Source organism: Hyperolius riggenbachi, chromosome 2, assembly GCF_040937935.1.
Source record: "Hyperolius riggenbachi isolate aHypRig1 chromosome 2, aHypRig1.pri, whole genome shotgun sequence".
Lineage (NCBI taxonomy): Eukaryota > Metazoa > Chordata > Amphibia > Anura > Hyperoliidae > Hyperolius > Hyperolius riggenbachi.
The window spans coordinates 128,712,748-128,734,848 of NC_090647.1; the positions used below are offsets into that span (position 1 = coordinate 128,712,748).

At 43.3% G+C, this 22,101-nt stretch overlaps 1 protein-coding gene across 2 annotated transcripts in view; it reads left to right on the plus strand.

The window, feature by feature from the left end:
* The window catches only part of SLC11A2 (solute carrier family 11 member 2), a 137,219-nt gene that overhangs the window by 55,225 nt on the left and 59,893 nt on the right, over positions 1 to 22,101 (plus strand). For both annotated transcript variants that reach the window (XM_068267399.1, XM_068267400.1), the window contains exons 3-8: positions 7,869 to 7,993; positions 10,623 to 10,748; positions 11,815 to 11,934; positions 13,158 to 13,264; positions 17,898 to 17,968; positions 21,417 to 21,484. In XM_068267399.1, the coding sequence (XP_068123500.1) occupies positions 7,869 to 7,993; positions 10,623 to 10,748; positions 11,815 to 11,934; positions 13,158 to 13,264; positions 17,898 to 17,968; positions 21,417 to 21,484 (617 nt within the window). The remainder of the gene's footprint in view (positions 1 to 7,868; positions 7,994 to 10,622; positions 10,749 to 11,814; positions 11,935 to 13,157; positions 13,265 to 17,897; positions 17,969 to 21,416; positions 21,485 to 22,101) is intronic.

Genomic DNA, 22,101 nt, shown 5'->3' on the forward strand with positions numbered 1-22,101 from the left:
CTTCCGGAAGGACGCTTGGAGGTCGCATTAAAACAAAAAGTTACTGTGGCCATCTTGTGGCCAAATAGTAAAACTACTCCCTACACATTTTAACATACAAATAAATTACTTTTACACAAAAAATTAACTCATTACCTCCCACACTCCCAATTTTATATTTTTTTTTTGTAATTAAAAAAAAAATTAAAAAATGTACAATAAAAAAAAAATACATAAATAGTTACCTTAGGGACTGAACTTTTTAAATATTTATGTCAGGAGGGTACAACACTGTTACTTTATAAACTATGGGCTTGTAATTAGGGATGGACGCAAAACTGAAAAAAATGCCCCTTTATTTCCAAATAAAATATTGGCGCCAAACATTGTGATAGGGACATAATTTAAACGGTTTTATAACCGGGACAAAAGGGCAAATACATTTCATGGGTTTTAACCTCTTGACGACCAGCTAACGCCGATTGGAGTAAACTGGTCGTCTGCGGGTTACCATGGAAACGGAGCGGCCTTTCCATGTCAGTTCACGGAGGGTGTCTCCGTGAACAGCCGGAGAGCCGCCGATCGCGGCTCGCCGGCAAAATGTAAACAGGCGGGGAAGAAATCAGCAGCGCCGTAAGGCAGATTGGCGATCCCCGGCCTCTGATTGGCCGGGGATTGCCGGCATATGATAGGCTGAAGCCTATCCTTCAATGCACAGGACGGAAATCCGTCCTGCGCAGCTCACAAGGGGAGGGTGAGGGAGGGAGCGGCGAGACGGCGGAGAACGCTGCGGAGGGGGGCTTTGAAGAGCCCCCCGCTAAGCAAATGCAGCCGGCGGCGATCAGACCCCCCCAGCAGGACATCCCCCTAGTGGGGAAAAAAGGGGCGTAGTCTGATCGCCCTGCTGCACTCCTGATCGGTGCTGCGGGCTGTAGAGCCCACGCAGCACCGATCACTGAAAAATCCTCTGGTCGGCAAGTGGTTAATTACAGTAGCATGCATTATTTAAAAACTATAATGGCCGAAAACTGAAAAATAATTAATTTTTTTCCCACATTTTTCCTATTTTCCCATTAAAACACATTTAGAATAAAATAATTCATGGCATAATGTCCCACCTAAAGAAAGCCTAATTGGTGGTGGAAAAAACAAGATATAGATCGTTTAATTGTGATAAGTAATGATAAAGTTATAGATAAATGAATGGAAGGAGCGCTGAAAGGTGAAAATTGCTCTGGTGGTCAGGGGGTAAACCCCCTCAGTGGTGAAGTGGTTAATATGCAAATTAGAGAAGTCGGAGTCGAGGAGTCTGAATCGCTGAAATCCTAACCTGAGGGGTCTGAGTCGGGGTTGGTGGATTTTTGTACTGACTCCACAGCCCTGACAGAAGCTTGATTCTTGTTGATTGGTCTAAGGAGACTTTTTTTTTTTTCTTTTATTTTTACTATAATGGCCAAGTGAAGAGCAAAGTAAGCCTGAAACGAACTAGTGTTGTTGCTGAAAGATTTATAAATATGGTATATATAAATCACTCCAAGCCTGACTACTCTCATGGAGAAGTGACTAATTTTGATAAGTTTGATGAACAGGCCTGTGATATTCACGAAGATTAACCAATTTATTGATGAACACATTTCATTTGAACCATTTTTTGTATTCTATGTACAATAAAATTGTGTCAAATTATTTTTCCTGACTACAATACACTTGTAGTTTCTAGGAAATGATGCTATCCTTTTAAAGAGAACCTGAGGTGGGGTTCTGACAATGCTAGCTGCACACAGAGGCTGGGTCTGCTATACAATACAGCCCAGCCTCTGTTGCTATTTCAATCCCCCCTAAGCCCCCCCTAAGCCCTGCTATCCCCCTAAATCACAGCCGCGCCGTTGACACGCAGCGTGTCGCAGCAGGTTGTGTTTACCTCTATACCGTTGATTGGAGGGAAGCGATGTGGGTGGGGTCCGGAGCTATGCAGGAGGCGGCGGGAGCAGCAGACTGACAGTACAGATGTAAACACAGCCCGCATAGCGCGGCTGTGATTTATGGGGGATAGCAGAGCGCAGGGGGAACTTAGGGGGGATCTGGATAGCAACAGAGGCTGGGCTGTATAGGCAGACCCAGCCTCTGTGTGTAGATAGCATTGTCAGAACCCCACCTTGGGTTCTCTTTAAGTGTAGCAAAAGTGTTCAAGCTGGGTGCAGTGGACCATCCTATTAAAGCAGGAGGATTAGCCATACTATGCCAGCTAAAAAACACACACACACACACACGCACGCACGCACGCACGCACGCACGCACGCACGCACGCACGCACGCACGCACGCACGCACGCACGCACGCACGCACGCACACACACACACACACACACACACACACACACACACACACACACACACACACACACACTTGATCTACTTACATAACACAAGTATTGTACTGTCCACGGATTGATTTCAGTGAATTTTATATAGTAAATGAAGAGAGTTCTGTTCCTGGTGGGAACTATGTCTTTTGCCCACATTTTGAGGCTAAATACTGATATCATTTCTTCCCTTAACTTTTTCTTCTTTTCTCCTCCAATCGCTGAGTCACCTCAGCCTTGCTCGCGAACACAAGTGAGCAGAGGATCATGTTTCAGCTAAGCAGGGAAATAAAGGGAAGAGAAGGAATATATTATAGATAAAAAGAACCCCCAGCATGTAACTGAATTGCAATGGCTATTAAAGGGCCGGTGCTCCTAAAGTATGTGATAACTCTAAACCATAACCGCAGAAAAAGTTTTGAAAGTTTTGAATTCAGGATTAGCATCTTTATCACTTAATACACTCAGACTAGTTGCTGTTGAAATTTGATTTTTATGGTGACAATCTCGCTTTAAGGACATCCTTTTGTTCTTTGCTTAAAATACTTCCTCCCAAATACAAGACATACCAATGTTATAGTAGACAGTCTGTAAAAAATAAAAGATAGACAGGTTGCAGAATCCCTTTTTGTTTCTTCACACTTTGGGGCAACATTAGAGTAAGTGTTAATTAAAAGTGTGGCTACTGTCTTTGCTGCATATTCTGTAGCTTTTCTCTACCGGCATCCTTTAGATTAACGCTTTAATTCCATAATTCATATCAGCAACATCCTTATTCTTCAGAGACTGTGCTGCACGCACAGCTTCTGAGAAACAGCAGTTATACATAGGGCTAATCGGAAATCAGGCGGGCTCCAGTGTCTGAAGTGTGCCAGCATTAGAGAGGTCTTCCTGGATGAGTGTGATATGGCTGAGCTGTGGCAGGTCTGGGAGTGGCCCTGTACTGGTGAGTATTGTTATCAATGAAGAGCAGGATGCAGAACGTTAATGAGACTACTAGGAGAGGGTGTGCATCTGATGAGTGCACTCTGCATTGCATCTCTGCCCAAATACATCATCCAACCGCTACAGATATTTACTCCGTGTACAACGATGGTCGCCTTTTCACCAAACACAAACAACTGATAGTTTCATCATATTGCATTCTCAGTTTTAACTCTGCTGCAGCTATGTAGAAAGAATAATATACATACATTGCCATGCATTGAACACTGACACTGGATTCCTAGCCTCAGTGCGGCTCACAATGTAAGGCCCTTGTTACAACCTGGGGCCAGTTTTCTTTAGCAAAACCAGGCAGAGACTGGTTAAAAGGGCGCTGGACATTGGGGCAGCACTATAGACTGTAATGTGAATTACGGCTAGAGCGGCTCTCAGAAGGTAATTTGGGTCCCGGCAAAAGACGGAGCCCAAATTATCATTATTATTATTTATTGGATTTATATAGCGCCAACATATTACGCAACACTGTACAATACATAGGATTGCAGACAATGATAACAGGGGTGAGAGGCAACACAATGCAGGTAATAAGCAATAGATACAACAGTACAGGTAATACGCAATAAGATAAACAACACAATACAGGTAGTGACACAATGCCAGATCATACACTGGAGTGGACGTCCCAATAGGACAAGTTTGCATTACTCTTGGTAGAGTGCACAAGTATGATACAGAAGGAGGGTGGGCCCAGCCAAAGGCCAATCTAGAGGGAGGGGGTGGCGACATGGAAGGAGAATTACAGAAAAAACCTGTGCAATTCCGCCACCAGCAGCAGCTGGCAGCTGAATTGCATCTTACCCCGAGTCCATGGTGGCCTGGAGGGGGAATAGTAATCGACGCCACAAGGAAATTTGCAATAGTTGGGGCGAGGCGTTTTTTGGGGTTTGCCCTGCGCCCAAATTTCCTGGCCCCATTTTTACATGACTGCATTTAAAGTGCTAGTATTTTTGAAAGGGTTAGGCAAAACTGGAGCATCTCAGATAAATCCATCCAACCTCCATGCTGACAGTGTCCGTACTGGGATTGGAACCAAGTGCTTGTAGCACTGAAAGACAATTCTGCGTGCTTTAAAGAGAGTCTCAATTGTGTGCTCTGAAACATCTTAATTTCTAGCCTAATATTACAAAACTTTGCATCTATGAACATATTTTACTTGTGGGTATAGAGAAACATGTAAATCCAATACAGGTATTACCCGACTTATGAACGCCTGACTTCCGAACGACTCGCCGATACGAACTGCATGGATTCGTGTTTCCATCGGAACAAGTCAAAAACTTTTTTTTTTCAAATTGGACTTGTAGTTTTTGAGAAAATAGATTTTAAAAAATTCAAAGAAAAATGGCTTTTAACCACTTTGCCGCTTGGGTACAGTATACCTACGCTGCTTTGGACTTCAGTTCCCCGCCCGGAGCGTAGATATACGCACCCGCTGCCGCCACGCTCCCGCTTGCACGTGCGCGCGCTCGTGCATGCCGCCGGCCGCTCGCCCGGAGATCAATAAACGGGAAAAACCATTCCTGTTCGTTGATCTCTGCCCCCCAGCAATGATCGGCTGCTTCTATGAGAAGCTGCGCGATCATTGTGAAAAAAAAAAGTTTCCCAGCCTCTCGGATCATCCTGTAAGCGTACTTCCGACACTTACAGGACGCATTCACAAAAATGTACTGTGGCCATCTTGTGGCTAAAAAGTAAAACTACACCCAAAAACATTTTTTTTACCTACAAATACATTATTTTACAATATAAATTAACTCATTAACTCCCACACTCCCCAATTGTTACAAATTATTTTTTTTTGTAATAATAAAAAAAAATACAATAAAAAAACAAAACATAAATAGTTCCCTTAGAGACTGAAATCTTTAAATATTTATATCAAGAGGGTATAACACTGTTACTTTATAAATTATTGGCTTGTAATTAGGGATGGATGCAAAACTGAAAAAAATGCACCTTTATTTGCAAATAAAATATTGGCGCCAAACATTGCGATAGGGACATAATTTAAATGGTGTAATAACCGGGACAAATGGGCAAATAAGTTACATGGATTTTAATTACAGTAGCATGCATTATTTAAAAACTATAACGGCCGAAAACTGAAAAATATTGATTGTTTTTTCCAAATGTTTTCCTATTTTCCCATTAAAACACATTTCGAATAAAATAATTATTGGTATTTGGTGGCAAAAAAAACAAGATATAGTTAATTTCATTGTGATAAGTAATGATAAAGTTATAGGTGAATGAATGTAAGGAGCGCTGAAAGGTGAAAATTGCTCGAATGCTGAAGGGGTAAAACCCCTCAGTTGTGAAGTGGTTAAACTTGTATAAACAGGTACAAAGGGCAGAGGTGACACAGAGGGAGACACTGGAGGCACAGGGGGGCACAGAGGAAGTACAGGGGCAGAAATGGCACAATGTTCTGACTTAAGAACAGATTCAGGTTAAGAACGAGCCTACAGCCCCTATCTCGTTCGTTAACTGGGGACTACCTGTAATTTCAAATGACAAACTTACAGTCCTCAAAGTAAAATCTCCCCTCTAGTGGTCTTTTATGGTATTGACCAAGGTAAAAATTCTCTGAGTTTAAAACCTGTATCTGGTCAAAGTTTAAAAGTTGACGTGTGGGGAGTAAACCTCCTTCCCTCTCCAGGGATTCTTCCTCCGGTCCTCCGTCTTCTTCTTTGTTCAGGATCCTTCCTCTTCCACACCCGTCACAGAGTGTCTCCAGGACTGTGTACCCTGCAGCTTCCAGACACTTCACTGGTAGCTACATGGCTGAATTCTCAGTCAGATGTCAGAATGTAACTGAACATTGCCAGCCTAATTTCCTGCTCCACTTACATTTTTTTAACACCACTCTTAGGTCGGTTCACTCTGGCAATTAGTGGCATACTGATCCGTGAAAACATATCTAAATGATGGTCGATAGGATCCGTTTTCACTCCGTTTGGTGTTTAGCTGCAAACTCCCCCCCCCCCCCCCCCCGCCCATCAGCAAACTGGCTTTTGCTGGCTATAATGGTCCGTTTCTTCACTAGTATGAAAAAATGATCCGTTTTCTCATTGCCCCCAATGTAGCGCTTCAGGATCCGTTTCCACTGTGCTGGGCTCAGCGGTCTGGAAAAATTGCTGCAGAGCCAAATTTGCAGTCCGTTCAGTGAATTGTGCAGAAAGGATCCGTTCTAACAGACCACTGTGAATGGATCCATGGGTTAACAGTGGATCCGTTCGCATCTGTTAGGATCCGTGAACAGAACAGTTTTTAACCTTAATGTGAACCGGGCCTTACTACAGCAACCACTAAAAAAATAGTGTTATAAGGATAGCATTTTACTAATGGAATCATTTTAATGAATCATTTTAAAGGGTTGCCATGAGACGACTCGCTAAGACTTTATTCTGCTGAGGTAAAATCACATGAAATTTCATTCTGAACTGAGGTTCATGCATTCCTCTCAACACCTTTTGGAAAAGTGTTTTCAAACCAATAACTGACCTTTGTACAGTAGTATTCAAATATAAGTTTTGGCTCACGGTTCAAATAAAGAAAGCTGGATGTAATAAACTTATGATTCAGGGGAAAACAGACTTTTCAACTTTCACCCAATTTCTCCAGAAGATTCTGGACAATAGTGGACAGCAGTAACGTTTTTTTCATATGATAAAACCTCTCACAGTTGTAGATGTTATTAAACAGCAGAGAGTGTTTTCATGCATCCAGTTCTTGGAAACGATTGCACCTTTTGTAAAAAAAAAAAAAATAAAGAAAAAAAATATATTATACAGTATAACATCCAAGAGGTATTTGGGGCACATGTGATCTCATTCAATTCAATCTCATGATTGGCTTCCCCATAAATTGGCCCTAGACTTCAATACATACACTATACGATTCATACATAGACATATGATTATGGTAGGGATTAGACTGTGAGCCCCTCTGAGGGACAGTTAGTGACAAGACTATATATACTCTGTACAGCGGTGTGGAAGATGTTGTTTTAATGGATGTCATTATTTTTATACCATTTTCATTGTTAGCTTGAGTAGAAGATGCAGTTGCTTTGAGGCAACTTCAGATGTGTACATAGGCATAATTACTGTCACCTGCAGGGACCAGGACTCGATCTCTCGGGCGACAGTTTAGGGCCGAGCTCTGTACACAAGCATCATTATAGGCTATGTTACTGATACTTTCTTTTGGGAAGAAGGGACAATGGCATGGCAGAGTAGCATTTAACGGGGCGGGGTGAGCAGGATAACAATGGGTTTGCTCTCGGGCGAGAGGATCCAGCACCCGGATCTATTGGCAATGCATTGAGGCAGCAGTACACGTGCTAGATGTTTGACAGAGGTGGCCCAGACCAGCTGCCTTAGTTGAGAACTATGTAGCATGTGTATGAGGCTGTAGTTTAGTGCCTGTTTTTATGCAGTTTTTATTACTTTAGGCAGTGTTATAAATGGGCAAGTATGCTGAATTCCATTATGTAACTTTTTGCTATTTTGTTTTGTAGAGAGTGGATCAGGAGATCATGGATCCAAGTCAGACCTTAGTGATGGGAACCTTGAGCCAGTCGTGGAGGGCGAGCCATTTACAAGCTATTTTGATGAGAAAATCCAAATCCCAGAAGATGAAACGGTAAGTAGACCGGGAGGACACAGTTGGTAACATATTCACTTACTTGATATCTGGATTAACCTATTAGCAGCCCTGCATGCATTATCTCGAGATAGATAATGTGTGCCAGGGCGTCATCTAATGGCATATGCTGTTTAGCTGCCTAATGCAGCTATTAGAGCAGCGCAGAGAGCTTCTTTATATGTACCTTTTCCGGCTGGATCGGCTACTCCTCTTTGTCCACCAGCAGCGCTGCACTCCCAGGATCCTCTGCGAAGTGCCAGTCACATAATATGACATGTGGTCGCAACTAGAGATGTCGCGAACCTCCGATTTTCGGTTCGCGAAAGGTTCGGTTCGCCAAAAAGTTCGCGAACCGCAATAGACTTCAATGGGGAGACTTCAATGCGAACTTTGAAAATTTAAAAAAATTCTACTGGCTAGAAAAATGATAGAAAACATGTTTCAAGAGCTCTAATACCTGGAGGCACACCTGATTGAGTGAAATACACATCACTGCTGGAGGACCCTCCCCCCCTCCCCCAAGCAAGGTCCTTTATACCATTTGACTCAGTTGTCTGCCTACACTAATTAGTTATGGGACAGCTGCTACACACTCTGCTAGGGAGATTTTAATTAGCCTATTGACCTTGCTTGGAGTAGGGAGGGTGAGCGGGCCTCCAGCAGTGAGAGAAGTGTGTTTGACAATAACATGTCTGCTGACAGTGATATGGAGGGTCAAAGTTTTGCTCAATAGAGCATTATGGGGCGAAACGAACTTCCGCAAAAGTTCGCCTGATGCAGGCGACCGCGAACCCCCAAAGTTCGCCTGGAACCGTTCGCGACATCTCTAGTCGTAACCCAGGGGATGGTGTCAGCGGTGCAGTGCCGCCCGGTACTGGAAGAGGTGGCGCTGCACCGCTTACACCATCCCCTGGGTTACGATGACATGTCATATCACGTGATCGGAACTCTGAAGAGGATACTGGGAGTGCAACACTGCCGATGGAGGAGAGCAGACTCCATCCAGCTACGGATGGGGGTGCGAAGATATCTCCTAGTAGAAAAAGTGAATCAAATGAGGGCCATTGTCTGCAACAGCTATACTAATTATGTAAATTGAGTAATGGCATAGTTCCCATTCATCTTGTCCAACAATGAAAAGACTGGGATGGTAAACCAGAGCTTAAAGGCCCATACACACGTCCGTTTTTTGCGAATGACGGGTCGTAGGAACGTCCCGTCGTTCAGTCGTTCGCCCGCTAAATCGGGCGTGTGTACAGACTGTCGTTCGCGTGATAAGAGTGAGTTTGAGCGATCCGCCAGGCGGCTCGCTCAAACTCACTCTTATCACGCGAACGACAGTCTGTACACACGCTCGATTTAGCAGGCGAACGACGGGATGTTCAAACGACCCGTCCGCAAAAAACGGACGTGTGTATGGGCCTTTATTAAGACCATGGCCCATATGCAATTAACTTACTGATAACTTCTCTTTTATAGTTAACTCCAAGGGACCAGGTTCAAGTAGTTTACTATATTAGATGTTTACTGTATCAGAAATTCTTCTTCATCCTTAAGCACATAAAGTATACTATAGTACTGTTTCTAAGTTTAGTCAATAATTGGGAGTCATTTTTACTTTTCAATACTTCTGCAAGCACAGGCATTGTCTAAACTAGATCAAAATGCACAGTGCTCAATATGCGGGGATTTGCTTACGATAATCTCACAACAACTTGCACAAGAAGCATAGCTCTCACCAGTAAATGCTGGTACAGTACTAATAATATGCTAGTCTGTCCACATTTCTGTGCAGCCTGGATGATACTGTAGCATTGCAGCCATGCACAAGCAAGTCACAGATGACATGCAAGTCCCTCAGTAATCAGGCAGCCTCTTACACAGGAAGCATCGGTCTCATTGGCTGGTTCTTTTGAGGTAATCCATGCATGCCCAGAGTAGTGTGCTGATAGCAAGCAGGCTACAAGTGGCTACCAGCCTGCCCACCGATCATGGGTCTCCTACTGACATATGACGCAGGCCCCGCCCACTTTTCATTATAGCCGGAAACATAATACAGCAGGGGCGAAAAAAACAGGTTTACCATAACAATAGTTCTATCATATCCGGGTTTGCTATAACAGGCATTACTCGCATATACTTATGGTGCTTGTCCAGGACCTGGACATTTAGACTACTATACCTAAAGTTTTACTGTATCAGAGTTTAAAATTATATGTCATCAAAATGATGAGTATTTTTGCGAATTTGCTCATGGTTTAAAGGGCATTTTATTGACAAGGTGTGAGATTATCACCTAGAAGAAAACTCAGGAGAAAAAGTTAATTGCATATTGGTCCATATGTTTCCTCATAACCCACTGGTCTAATGTGTAAGACCAGAGATGACAGAAATGCAGAATACAAAGGCCTCATGGAGAGTTTGTGCTCTGAAGTATGCTCTGTTTAGCTGCAGTTGTGTATGTGTGTGATTATAGTGATTATATACAGCATTGCCTTCTACTAATAAAAGATATTCACATCTTTATGTTACACAATGGACCAATTGGAAATCTGTCTGTTTTAAAAAAAATGTAAGCTATTTTCAAAGGTCTGTAATGGTTATTGTCATGATTATTACTTTTCAGCATTCTTGGTTCAGTTTCCGTAAGCTTTGGGCCTTCACTGGACCTGGCTTCCTCATGAGCATTGCCTATTTAGATCCCGGCAATATTGAATCTGACTTGCAGTCTGGCTCTGTTGCTGGTTTCAAGGTATGTAAATGATTTCTATTTTACACAATATGAAGTTTTGCATTAGGATAATAAATGATTTACTCTACGAATAGATCTAGAGGAGTAATGAAGTACGTTTATTCCATGCAAAATGAACGCCATGCCAGAGAAAGTCGCTAGTAAAATATCAGTAAAATTAACGATATTCTACTATTGGGCAGTGGTTATTCCAATAGTAAAAAAAATATCTGTAAACTTTACAGATATTTTACTTTCCGCCCCCTCTATCGATGCCTAACACTAACCAAACCATACAACCAATTCCTAACCCTAATGGCCCCCCCTGCCCCCCCCACACACACACGATGCCTAACCCTAATCGACCCCCACACCTATGCCTAACCCTTACTGAACCATACAACTGATTCCTAACCCTATTGGACCCCCCCACACACGCACACACATGATGCCTAACCCTAATCGACCCCACACCTATGCCTAACCCTTACTGAACCATACAACTGATTCCTAACCCTATTGGACCCCCCCCCCACACACACACACACACGATGCCTAACCCTAATCGACCCCCACACCTATGCCTAACCCTTACTGAACCATACAACTGATTCCTAACCCTATTGGACCCCCCCACACACGCACACACATGATGCCTAACCCTAATCGACCCCACACCTATGCCTAACCCTTACTGAACCACACAACCGATTCCTAACCCTATTGGACCCCCCCACACACGCGCACACACACGATGCCTAACCCTAATTGACCCCCCACACCTAGGCCTAACCCTTACCGAAGCATACAACCGATTCCTAACCCTATTGGACCCCCGCACACACACACACACACACACACACGATGCCTAACCCTAATCGACCCCCACACCTATGCCTAACCCTTACTGAACCATACAACCGATTCCTAACCCTATTGGACCCCCCCCCCCACACACACACACACACACATGATGCGTAACCCTAATTGACCCCCCACACCTATGCCTAACCTGAACCTGCCCAATAAAATAGCATTTTTGCAGACATGATGTAATGTCTTTGTAACTAAATTATCATTTCTACAGCTGCTGTGGGTTCTTCTGACTGCTACAATTATTGGGCTGCTCCTGCAGCGCCTGGCTGCCAGATTAGGGGTAGTGACTGGTCTACACTTAGCAGAAGTCTGCAACAGACAGTATCCTAAGGTAAGTGTTATGGTGCAAAGGATTTTACTGAAATCTTTGATATATATCAGATTGGTCATTTATCCAAGGTAATAATTTAGTCATGATCACATGTTCAGCAGCTTTGTGGACAGACTTAATGTTGTTCAGTTTATTCAGTCGAGTCCGACTCCTTGCGACCTCATGGATCACAGCATACCAAGCCCCTCTATCCTCTACTGCCTCTCACTACTTTTCTGGGGTCATGTTTGTTGCTTCCATGACATTATCAAGCCATCTCATTCTCAGCATCCGCCTCCTCATTTTGCCCTAGTAAAAAAGTCTAGTAGAATAGTTTATTCAAATATTTTGTAATGTGACTTTGTTGTATGCCACACTGTCATCAGCTTTGCAGTTATCCCTCCTGCATAGCAATGTAGGTGCCACCCTGGTAAAGAAGAGTAACCCTTCTGTACAGAGTTTGTCCTGTACAGCGCCACCTACATGATCAAGCTTAAAGAGATCCTGTAAAGAAGAAAACTGCCCCTGGGGGCTACTTACCTTAGGAGGAGGAAGCCTCTGGATCCTAATGAGGCTTCCCCCATCCTCCTCAGCCTCAGGGATCCTGCGCTGTCAGCCCCCAAATAGCGGGCAGTAATATGTACTAATCCTTGCTCCTGCCCAGGCACAATACAAGCTTCCCCTCAGGCTGCGGTGGAAATAGCCGAGTCTGAGGGGAAGCTTGTATTGCGGCTGCACAGGAGCAAGGCTTGGTAAATATTGCTGTGCATTGAAGCTCCTGCTGCGTCTGCTTGGGAGCTGCCAGCGCCGGATCCCTGAGGCTGCAGAGGACGGGGGAAGCCTCGGTAAGTACCCAATAGGGGCTGTTTTTCTCTCTACAAACATGCGTATATGCATGTGCGCGTACTCACCATTACACTACTGGAGATGAACAGAGCTGTTGAAATTGTTCAGTTTCTGTGATTTGGATTTTGCTTATGTAGACTAGGACAGATTTATCAAGACGGGTAAAGACTGTAGTGTAAGTTGAGTGATTACTCAATGTACCAATAAGATTTTAGCAGTTAAATAAAAACAAAGGTTCTAATTGGTTGCTTTAGGCAGCTGCGTTTTCCAGTTTTCTTTGCACCTCTCTTGGTAAATCAGCCCTTCAGTGTATTTGGAATATGTTGACTTGCTTAGTGAAATGTTCTATCTTTATATACTGGTTTTGTTTTACAAAGCAGTAGTTATCTGTGTTTTAGGTACCTCGAATTCTTCTGTGGCTAATGGTGGAGCTGGCTATCATTGGATCTGATATGCAAGAGGTCATCGGCTCAGCTATTGCTATCAATCTCCTGTCTGTTGGAATGTAAGGCTTTTTCCTGTTTTATAAGTGTTTTATAAGTATTATTTGCTGCTTCAGAAGAGATGAACAATTTCTGCGTTGTTCTTATGGCAGAAGTGTCTAATGCTGGCACACACAGCTGGCTCATCGAGCAGGATTTGGGAAATCGTACCAACATGTTTATTGTGTCAGAGCATGTCTAAACATTCTTTTAAAAATAAATTCTTTCTCATTCAGGCTCATACTACACTGAATTTGTCCAAAGGTTGTTCAGTCAGTTTGCTTTGTGTATGGCCAATATAATAGTTTTTAGATAAAATTAAGTGCTATAATTGTGCTGTATATTGTGGCGTTTTCATTTTTTTCTAAATAAAGTATAAAATTGGCATATACACATACACAGTCGTCTCAGGTACATATAACTTAAAGTGTACCTGAGACGACTAAAAGAAAAAAAATTATATATACCTGAGGCTACTGTTGGAATTACCAGACCGTGTAGCAAAGGATCCAGGTGGCGTGGGAAGACGGCGAGGGACCGATTCAGCCTAAAGGGGGCTGGAGGAAGCACTAGATATGTTTATTTTTTTTTTCTTTTAGTCGTCTCAGGTTTCCTTTAAGGAGGCCATACATTTGATGATTTTACCATTGATATCCAACAGATTTGATCTCTGTGATCAACAGATCTAGTAGAAATCACTGTCGCAAATTATGCACGATCGCACAGGATGGAAAATTTTGCTAGATTGGCGGTGGTTTGGGAGCACAGCAGCGTTTGATTTGGTGATGACCAAAGCAGAATGTTGGCAGCAGTTCTAACTCTCACCTATCCCACCATCCCACTTCCTCCCATGTCCGATAGCTTTTCTCCATGCTCCTGCTCCCTGTGTCTTCTCCTAGTGAGTCATGTGACAAAAGCCGGAGTTTAGACACTAGATGTCCAGCTGCATGCACACTGGACCTCTAGTGTTTGAAGTCCAGCTTTTTTCACGTGACAGGGAGAGAAGACACAGGGAGAAAAGCCACGGGTCACAGGAGGTCTGCTGCCAACACCTGAGGGAGAGCACAGGTGAGGGGAGAACTGGGCGGCCGGGCAGGTTGCGGCTCAACAAATTTTCAATCAATTTCATCAAAATCTGTTAGCAGTGTGTGGGGATCTATCAGCTAATAGATCCCTCTCTGATCTGATTCGATCAGAGTGGGCTCTATCTGATGGTCGATCTGGTGGCCATCTATAAGTGTATGGCCTCCTTTACATGTGATGCTAGATCCTTATCCCTGTTGCCATCGCTAAGTAATCAGCATTGGGAAGTCTCTGGTTTGTAACTAGTTATATCTCTAACTTTAATAACTGATATCTGCTGGAGTTTTAGAGTTTTAGAAGCTCTGGACCAGGGGTCCCCAAACTTTTTTTTGGTCAAGGGCCGGGTCAACATACTTCAGACTGCTGGGGGGCTGGAACATACATAAAATGATGTTGAAAAACATCACATTGAATCTAGGTATTGATTCCCCCCAATCATGCTCGGAGAATTCCCAGCAGTAGCCATTCAGTCATGCGGCGCCCAAAGAACGTCTTTGTGCACCAGACAGTGAAGCATACCCAGGTGACAACCAGCTGTCTAGTTGGACAGCAGTGTTACCTGATGCAGAATTGGATTGGAAGCCATCTGCTCCCTGGCTTCTACAGTATGTGGATGGGTGGTACCAGCACTGCTATTCTATATGCGGGTCGCCAATATTTAATGGTGCAATGGGCCACATCTATAAGTTATACATTATGTATTTGGGGGCCAGTGAAAAAGCCTTGGGGGGCTGCATTCTGCCCGCGGGCCTTAGTTTGAGGACCACTGCTCTTGACAGTTTCAAGGGAAGTGTAAAGAAGTAAATTGGAGTTAAGCTTTGGTAAGGAAAACTGCTAGTGGTAAGCTAGGCATACATATACCAGATGTAGTAAATGATCTCTCATTACCTGACACCAATAATTTACCAAACACTAGGAATCCAGCACAGGAGATTTGGGCGCCCACGGCGCCACCATAGACTGTAATAGGACTTATGGCCATAGCGGCACACAATGAGTAACTTCGGCGCTGTCAGAAGACGGAGCTGAAGTTACTTTTAAAACACTGTCATTCGGCCGCCAGCAATAGCTGGAAGCTGAATTACATCATTCCCCACCATCCATGTGGACCTGGAGGGGGAATAGTAATTAACACCGCCGGGACTTGTGCAGCAGCAGGATAAGCCATATATTGGCTGTATCTTGCGCCCAAGTCTCCCGGTGGGCAAATTCTTTTGTACGCTCATTTACTACCTCTCCCCAGTGTCCCATTAGATGTCAGATCTCAGCAGAGATCTGGAATGATATCCCTCTCCCTGCCACAAAAATTGCACCGCTCTCTGGATGGAGCTTTGCTGGTGCTGCATTTTGCAGGAACAGATCTTTTGCAGGAACAGATCTTTTGCAGATACTGATCTGTTGAATGTGTACAGCATCTTTGTGTGCAGCATCTTGCAAAGATTTTTATCTGATGGGGAGTTCAGCTCAATAGAATAGACTGTGTAGAGCAGGGGTCTCAAACTCGCGGCCCGCGGGCCATTTGCGGCCCTCGATACAATATTTTGTGGCCCTCGCCGGCAAAAGCTTCCTTATAGTTCACTTCAGTGCTCCCAAGTAATCCGCCGCTAAACGAGGACTGTATTTCCCTGCATCAATACAAGTCCAGATTAAACCTTTCTTCATGCTGTTCAGTTAAATCAAGATAATAAATTGTGAGTTCTACAGCAGTAGGGTGTAATCACTGTAGGGTGATTTTTGTGCTACTTTTTGTCACATTGAGGGTTTGGAGGTTGTTTTTCTTTTAGTTTCTTAAGGGGCCCATACACTGAGCCGATTTTCTGGCCGACCGATCGATCCAGATCGATCGATTGATCGATTGAAAATCGGTTGGCCAATCGACCGATCGATGGCCGATTTCGATGGATTTCTGTCGAACTGGCAGGATGGAAAATTTAGGTCGATCTGATGAGATTGCTTATCATTTTGCATTGGCCTTAATGGAAATCTGATGGCAAAAAAATGCCATCGGATCGAATTTTAATAGATTGCAAACTGAAATCTATTGGAATTCTATCCTGGTAAAAAATGTTCTAAAAACACATCAGATAGATCATCAGATGCATTTCTTATCTATCTGCTGCCAATCTGACGAGTGTATGGGCACCTTTAGTTTAGCCACAACATAATCAAGTGCAATACGAAAGATTACAGATTTTGGCAGAGTTGTGCTATTTCCTCTACACTCACTTGGTACATTTGTCAAATCATCGGGGAAAGGAAGTCATTTTTAAGGATGTGTCAGGGTGAGGAGCAGTTTAGAGATCAATGACCGCTAAGCTTTGTGGTACATTGAATGGGTTCAAAACTAGCAGTGTTGGTAGTCTAGAAATCTGATGAGAATTGAGTGGTGCAAGGTGGTAATGCAATCACTACTCTCCAATCCATTTCCTCACGTGGACATATTGATCACTTGTTGAATCAGGTTGCTGATGCATTGCACTCCACTAGCTGTGCTGTTGTAATTTTAGTACACACTGTTACATTCATTGGCTCTAGGCTAGTTTAGGGGTCCCCGCAGGAAGCCTCATAGGTAAATTCAGTTAACATGATTGGATGGACGGCACCCTCTTAAGTTGCTAGGTTTCAGATAAATTGTAATAAACTACGCCAACACTATGCAGCCAGAGGCGCTCAGTGTTGATGATACTGGCAGATGCTGTTTACTCCTATCTGTTATTGCCTGATGAAGCGGGTTTGTATCCCGTGAAACGCGTTGCACTTTATTTGGAGTATCCAATAAAATTGTTTTGACTGAAAATCCACAGTCGTGTGTTCTGCTTGGAGGGGGTGAGTCCACCACTGCCTCCTCTATTACCAAGATGTGTTTTTAAGTTCTTTTAGTGTTTTTTATCCTATTGGCGCCTCTGTTATCCTATTATCTACATCAAGTCCACCCTTGGTGGAGGGTTGTACCCTTCCTTCTTCAACTACAGAGAGCGACTTTTTAATCCTGAGTGGGGTCAGGACAATCTCCCCACCTGCTTTGACAGTGGTTGCCTACTTGGTAACCCTGGTTTGTGAGTATTAAATTAATATTATTACTCTATCAATTATACCTTACCAGTACATACTACACTATATTGGGCTCTTGGTGTTCTCTCTTTTTCTCATAGGTAAATTCAGTTAACATGATTGGATGGACGGCACCCTCTTAAGTTGCTAGGTTTCAGATAGGTTGTAATAAACTACGCCAACACTATGCAGCCAATCACAAAGCTTTGTGCTGTAGAGGGTGCTGTGATTGGAGAACTGTTCCCTATGAGGTTTCCTGCTGCGTTCCCAAAACTAGTCTAGCGCCCATTATTTTACTTCAATTGTACTTTATTGTGATTTAAACAAATTTTGCCTGGTATTTTTTATGGATGTCCAACTTTTTACATTTTAATGAGCAATACAAAAGTCTGATAGAACATTTTGTACTTGTGAGCTGTGAAAATGTTCCTATCAAGCCATGAATTAAGGTTTAATAATGCACATATATTATATGCGATTTATCTCCAAAAAGATCTCACGCACCTTGTTTTATGTCTGTAGAATTCCATTATGGGGTGGAGTGCTGATTACAATCGTTGACACCTTTTTCTTTTTGTTCCTGGACAAATACGGTAGGCGAAGAAGTGCTTTCCTCATGGATACAGATGCTTTTCATTTTGGCTTTGTCTCTGTTTCTAATTTAGTAATGACAGTAGCAGATTGAGTAAATAGCGGATGGCTTTGTGAATATTTCATTAGCGATTAGTCTTTGTAATAAAGACAAATCTAAAAAAATACCTCCTTTTTACTAGGCAGTCCTGTTCAGCAATAAGGCCAGAGCTAAAACACTGCATTCCTGCAGCAGAATGATCATTTAATACCCCCAAAATCCCTGGGTAAAAATTCAGGGCTCCTTCTGGGTAGAGGCATAGCTTTGTGCAGTAGCTCTGCCTCTACTCGCGTCAATCTCTGCGGATCTCCGTCTCCTCCCACCCCTCTCAGTCTTCTTTTATTGAAAGGTGCGCGGAGAGGCGGAGATTGATGCAACTGGAGGCAGAGCTACAGTGCAAAGCTCTGGAAAGTTGTGGAATTTTGCCCCAGGATTTTGGGGATTACCGTATATACTCGCATACAAGCGGGTCAAAAGTTGGGGGGTCGGCTTGTATGCGAGTCTTCCCTGGTGGTCTAGTGGTGGGTGGTGGGTGGTCGGGTGGTCCGCGCCCCGCTCCCCCCCCTCCCCGCTCCCCCCGCGGCCGCCGCTGCTATTTTACCTTCTTAGACAGCGGCCGCTTCCTAATCCGCGTTCCTCTTCTTTCTCAGAGTGTCAGTGTATCACAGCAGCGCGCCGGGCGCTGCTGCTGTGACGATGCAGGGGGCAGGAAAGAGCGGTTCCCTTGGTAACGGCGATACAGATCGCCGTTATAGGGAGCCGCGCTATTTCCTGCCCCCTGCATCGTCACAGCAGTGATACACTGACACTCTGAGAAAGAAGAGGAACGCGGATTAGGAAGCGGCCGCTGTCTAAGAAGGTAAAATAGCAGCAGCGGCGGCCGCGGGGGAAACGGGGGGGAGCACTACCCACCTATGCTGGGCACTATACTCGCTAAACTGGGCACTATACTAGCTAAACTGGGCACTATACTGGCTAAACTGGGCACTATACTGGCTAAACTGGGCACTATACTGGCTAAACTGGGCACTATACTGGCTAAACTGGGCACTATACTGGCTAAACTGGGCACTATACTAGCTAAACTGGGCACTATACTGGCTAAACTGGGCACTATACTGGCTAAACTGGGCACTTTACTAGCCATACTGGGGCACTATACTGGCTAAACTGGGCACTATACTGGCTAAACTGGGCACTATACTGGCTAAACTGGGGCACTATACTAGCTAAACTGGGCACTATACTGGCTAAACTGGGCACTATACTAGCTAAACTGGGCACTATACTAGCTAAACTGGGCACTATACTGGCTAAACTGGGCACTTTACTAGCCATACTGGGGCACTATACTGGCTAAACTGGGCACTATACTGGCTAAACTGGGCACTATACTGGCTAAACTGGGGCACTATACTAGCTAAACTGGGCACTATACTGGCTAAACTGGGCACTATACTAGCTAAACTGGGCACTATACTGGCTAAACTGGGCACTTTACTAGCTAAACTGGGGCACTATACTAGCTAAACTGGGCACTATACTGGCTAAACTGGGCACTATACTGGCTAAACTGGGCACTATACTGGCTAAACTGGGCACTATACTGGCTAAACTGGGCACTATACTAGCCATACTGGGGCACTATACTAGCTAAACTGGGCACTATACTAGCTAAACTGAGGCACTACCTACCTATACTGGGCACTATACTGGCTATACTGGGCACTTTACTAGCTATACTGGGCACTATACTAGCTATACTGGACACTACCTACCTATACTGGGCACTATACTAGCTATATTGGGACACACTGGGGGGCTGCACCAATCCAGCATTTCCTACCCCCGGCTTATATGGGGGTCAATCATTTTTCCCTTTTTTTTCAGGGAAAAGTTGGGGGGTCGGCTTATATGCGGGTCGGCTTATATGCGAGTATATACGGTAATTGATCATTCTGCTGCAGGGATGCAGCATTTCAGCTCTGGCCTTATTGCAGAACAGGACTTCCTAGTAAAAAGAGAGATTTTTTGTTAGACTTCTGGCTCTTTAATTAGAATGCAAAATGATTTATATAATGTACATTTGTTTTGATAACTAGCATTGCACATGTAGAGTGCACTGCCAGGAGGTAGTTCTGATGGCTTCATGAAATACTGGGCTTGATCTAGCTAAAGGTGGCCACACACCATACAATTTTTTAAATATCTGTTCAATTTAAGAATTGCAATCAATTTTTCTGACTGATTGTAACATTTCAAAAATATGACCAATGTACCACACACATGTGTTACATTTTTCCCCAATTATGATAAAAATGATTGGAAACTCTGACTAAATTGTTAGGGTGTGTATATTAATAAATTGACAATCTAACACACACAATACAATCTTTAGAAAAATTTTAAGAAAAATATCTATCATTCCGGATAGATAAAAATCGAAAAACCGGGAAATCCGATCGGATTTTTCAGTGGAATGAAAAATTAGCTTTTGATTTTTTTCGGGAGATCCGATCGTTTTTATCGAATTGCTGTAAAATCGGTTCATTTTATTGTATCGTTTGTGGCCACCTTTAGGAAGAGCTTTAGGAAAGATCAATTGCATTTAACCACTTCCTGCAAAATGACATTATAAAGTCCTATTTGTGCACCTTTAGTCCAAGTAGAGCGGTTTATAAAAGTCCAACTTTTCCGCTTAAGTTCAAAGACACTGCGGAAGCTTGCGTCACACGTGCGCATTTCAACTCTTCAGCCTATGACATGAAGTGGTTACATAACACAAATTAGTATTTTAGCTGAAAAAAATGAATGGTGAATGCTTAGAAATCCTTTATAAATCATTATGGTGTACCACTATTAAATGTATTTGTGCCAAGGGGTATTTTAAATAATCTTTCTCATACCGGGATTCTTGGCAAGGTCAGTCTTTCATACATGTGGGTACACACCAAAATAATGTTGAGAAACACTGCCCTGCATAACCTTTTCTCAACATTATTACTGTATTTCTGCATGTACTCCTTTGTGAGACATGTTTGCTGAGTACGCCCAGTTGTGTGCAACATCGTCTCAAAAACCTCTTTCCATGGATGTTTCCAATAGGTGCACTCAGAAGAAATACCCTCCAAACATTGCATTATACTACTATGTATTAACTAAAAATACTTTCTCAAGTAATTTATGATTACTCTTGCGATTTTGATGTGATTTTACATGCAATTCCGATTTGTGATTTTTAATCGGTACTGTATGGTGCGGTTTTTTCTGTGTTTTTCTTTTTATTTTGATAGCATCCAGTGAAAATTGGATTTGCAGTGTGCAGGGGGCCTGACTCTGGAATGTAGAATTCTGTATTGATGATTTGTTGAAACACACTTTTGTATATCCTGTGATATTTTTTTTTCTAGGGTTAAGAAAACTGGAGGCATTTTTTGGTCTACTTATTTCAATCATGGCTGTAACATTTGGCTACGAGGTACATGATTTTTTCAACTGTTATACAAGTCAGGGCTGTGGAGTCAGTACAAAAATCATCCAACTCCTCACTTTATGAAACCACCGACTCCAACTCCGACTCCAGGCACCCAAAATAGCTCTGACTCCTCAACTCCGACTCCTTAGTCTTATACTTAGCAGGGCAGTGGATTTGGTACAAAAATCATCAGACTCTCGACTCCTCAGTTTATGAAACCACTGACTCCGACCCCAGGCACCCAAAGTAGCTCAGACTCCGACTCCAACTCCACAGCCCTGATACAAGCAATAATTATTTTAATATGGCCTTAGAGTCGCCTCATAATGAAATGTGTCCCCCCTTATAAGTAATGTGGCTCTAGAGCTCACCCTTGTAATTCATGTGAACCCAATATCCCTCCTTGTAATATAGGTGATCCAATTGCTTCCCCCTGTAAATAACTCCAGTGTCCTTCGTTGTTATTAATGTAGTCTCAGTGTCCACACTTTCAACTATCATTGCCCCAGTGCCTACCTCTTGTAATTAATGTAACCCCAGTGTCCCCAATCATGTGTTTACCCTCTCATGAACATTGATATTCAGTGGTGCGTTTATAATGAAAAACACTATGAGAAAAA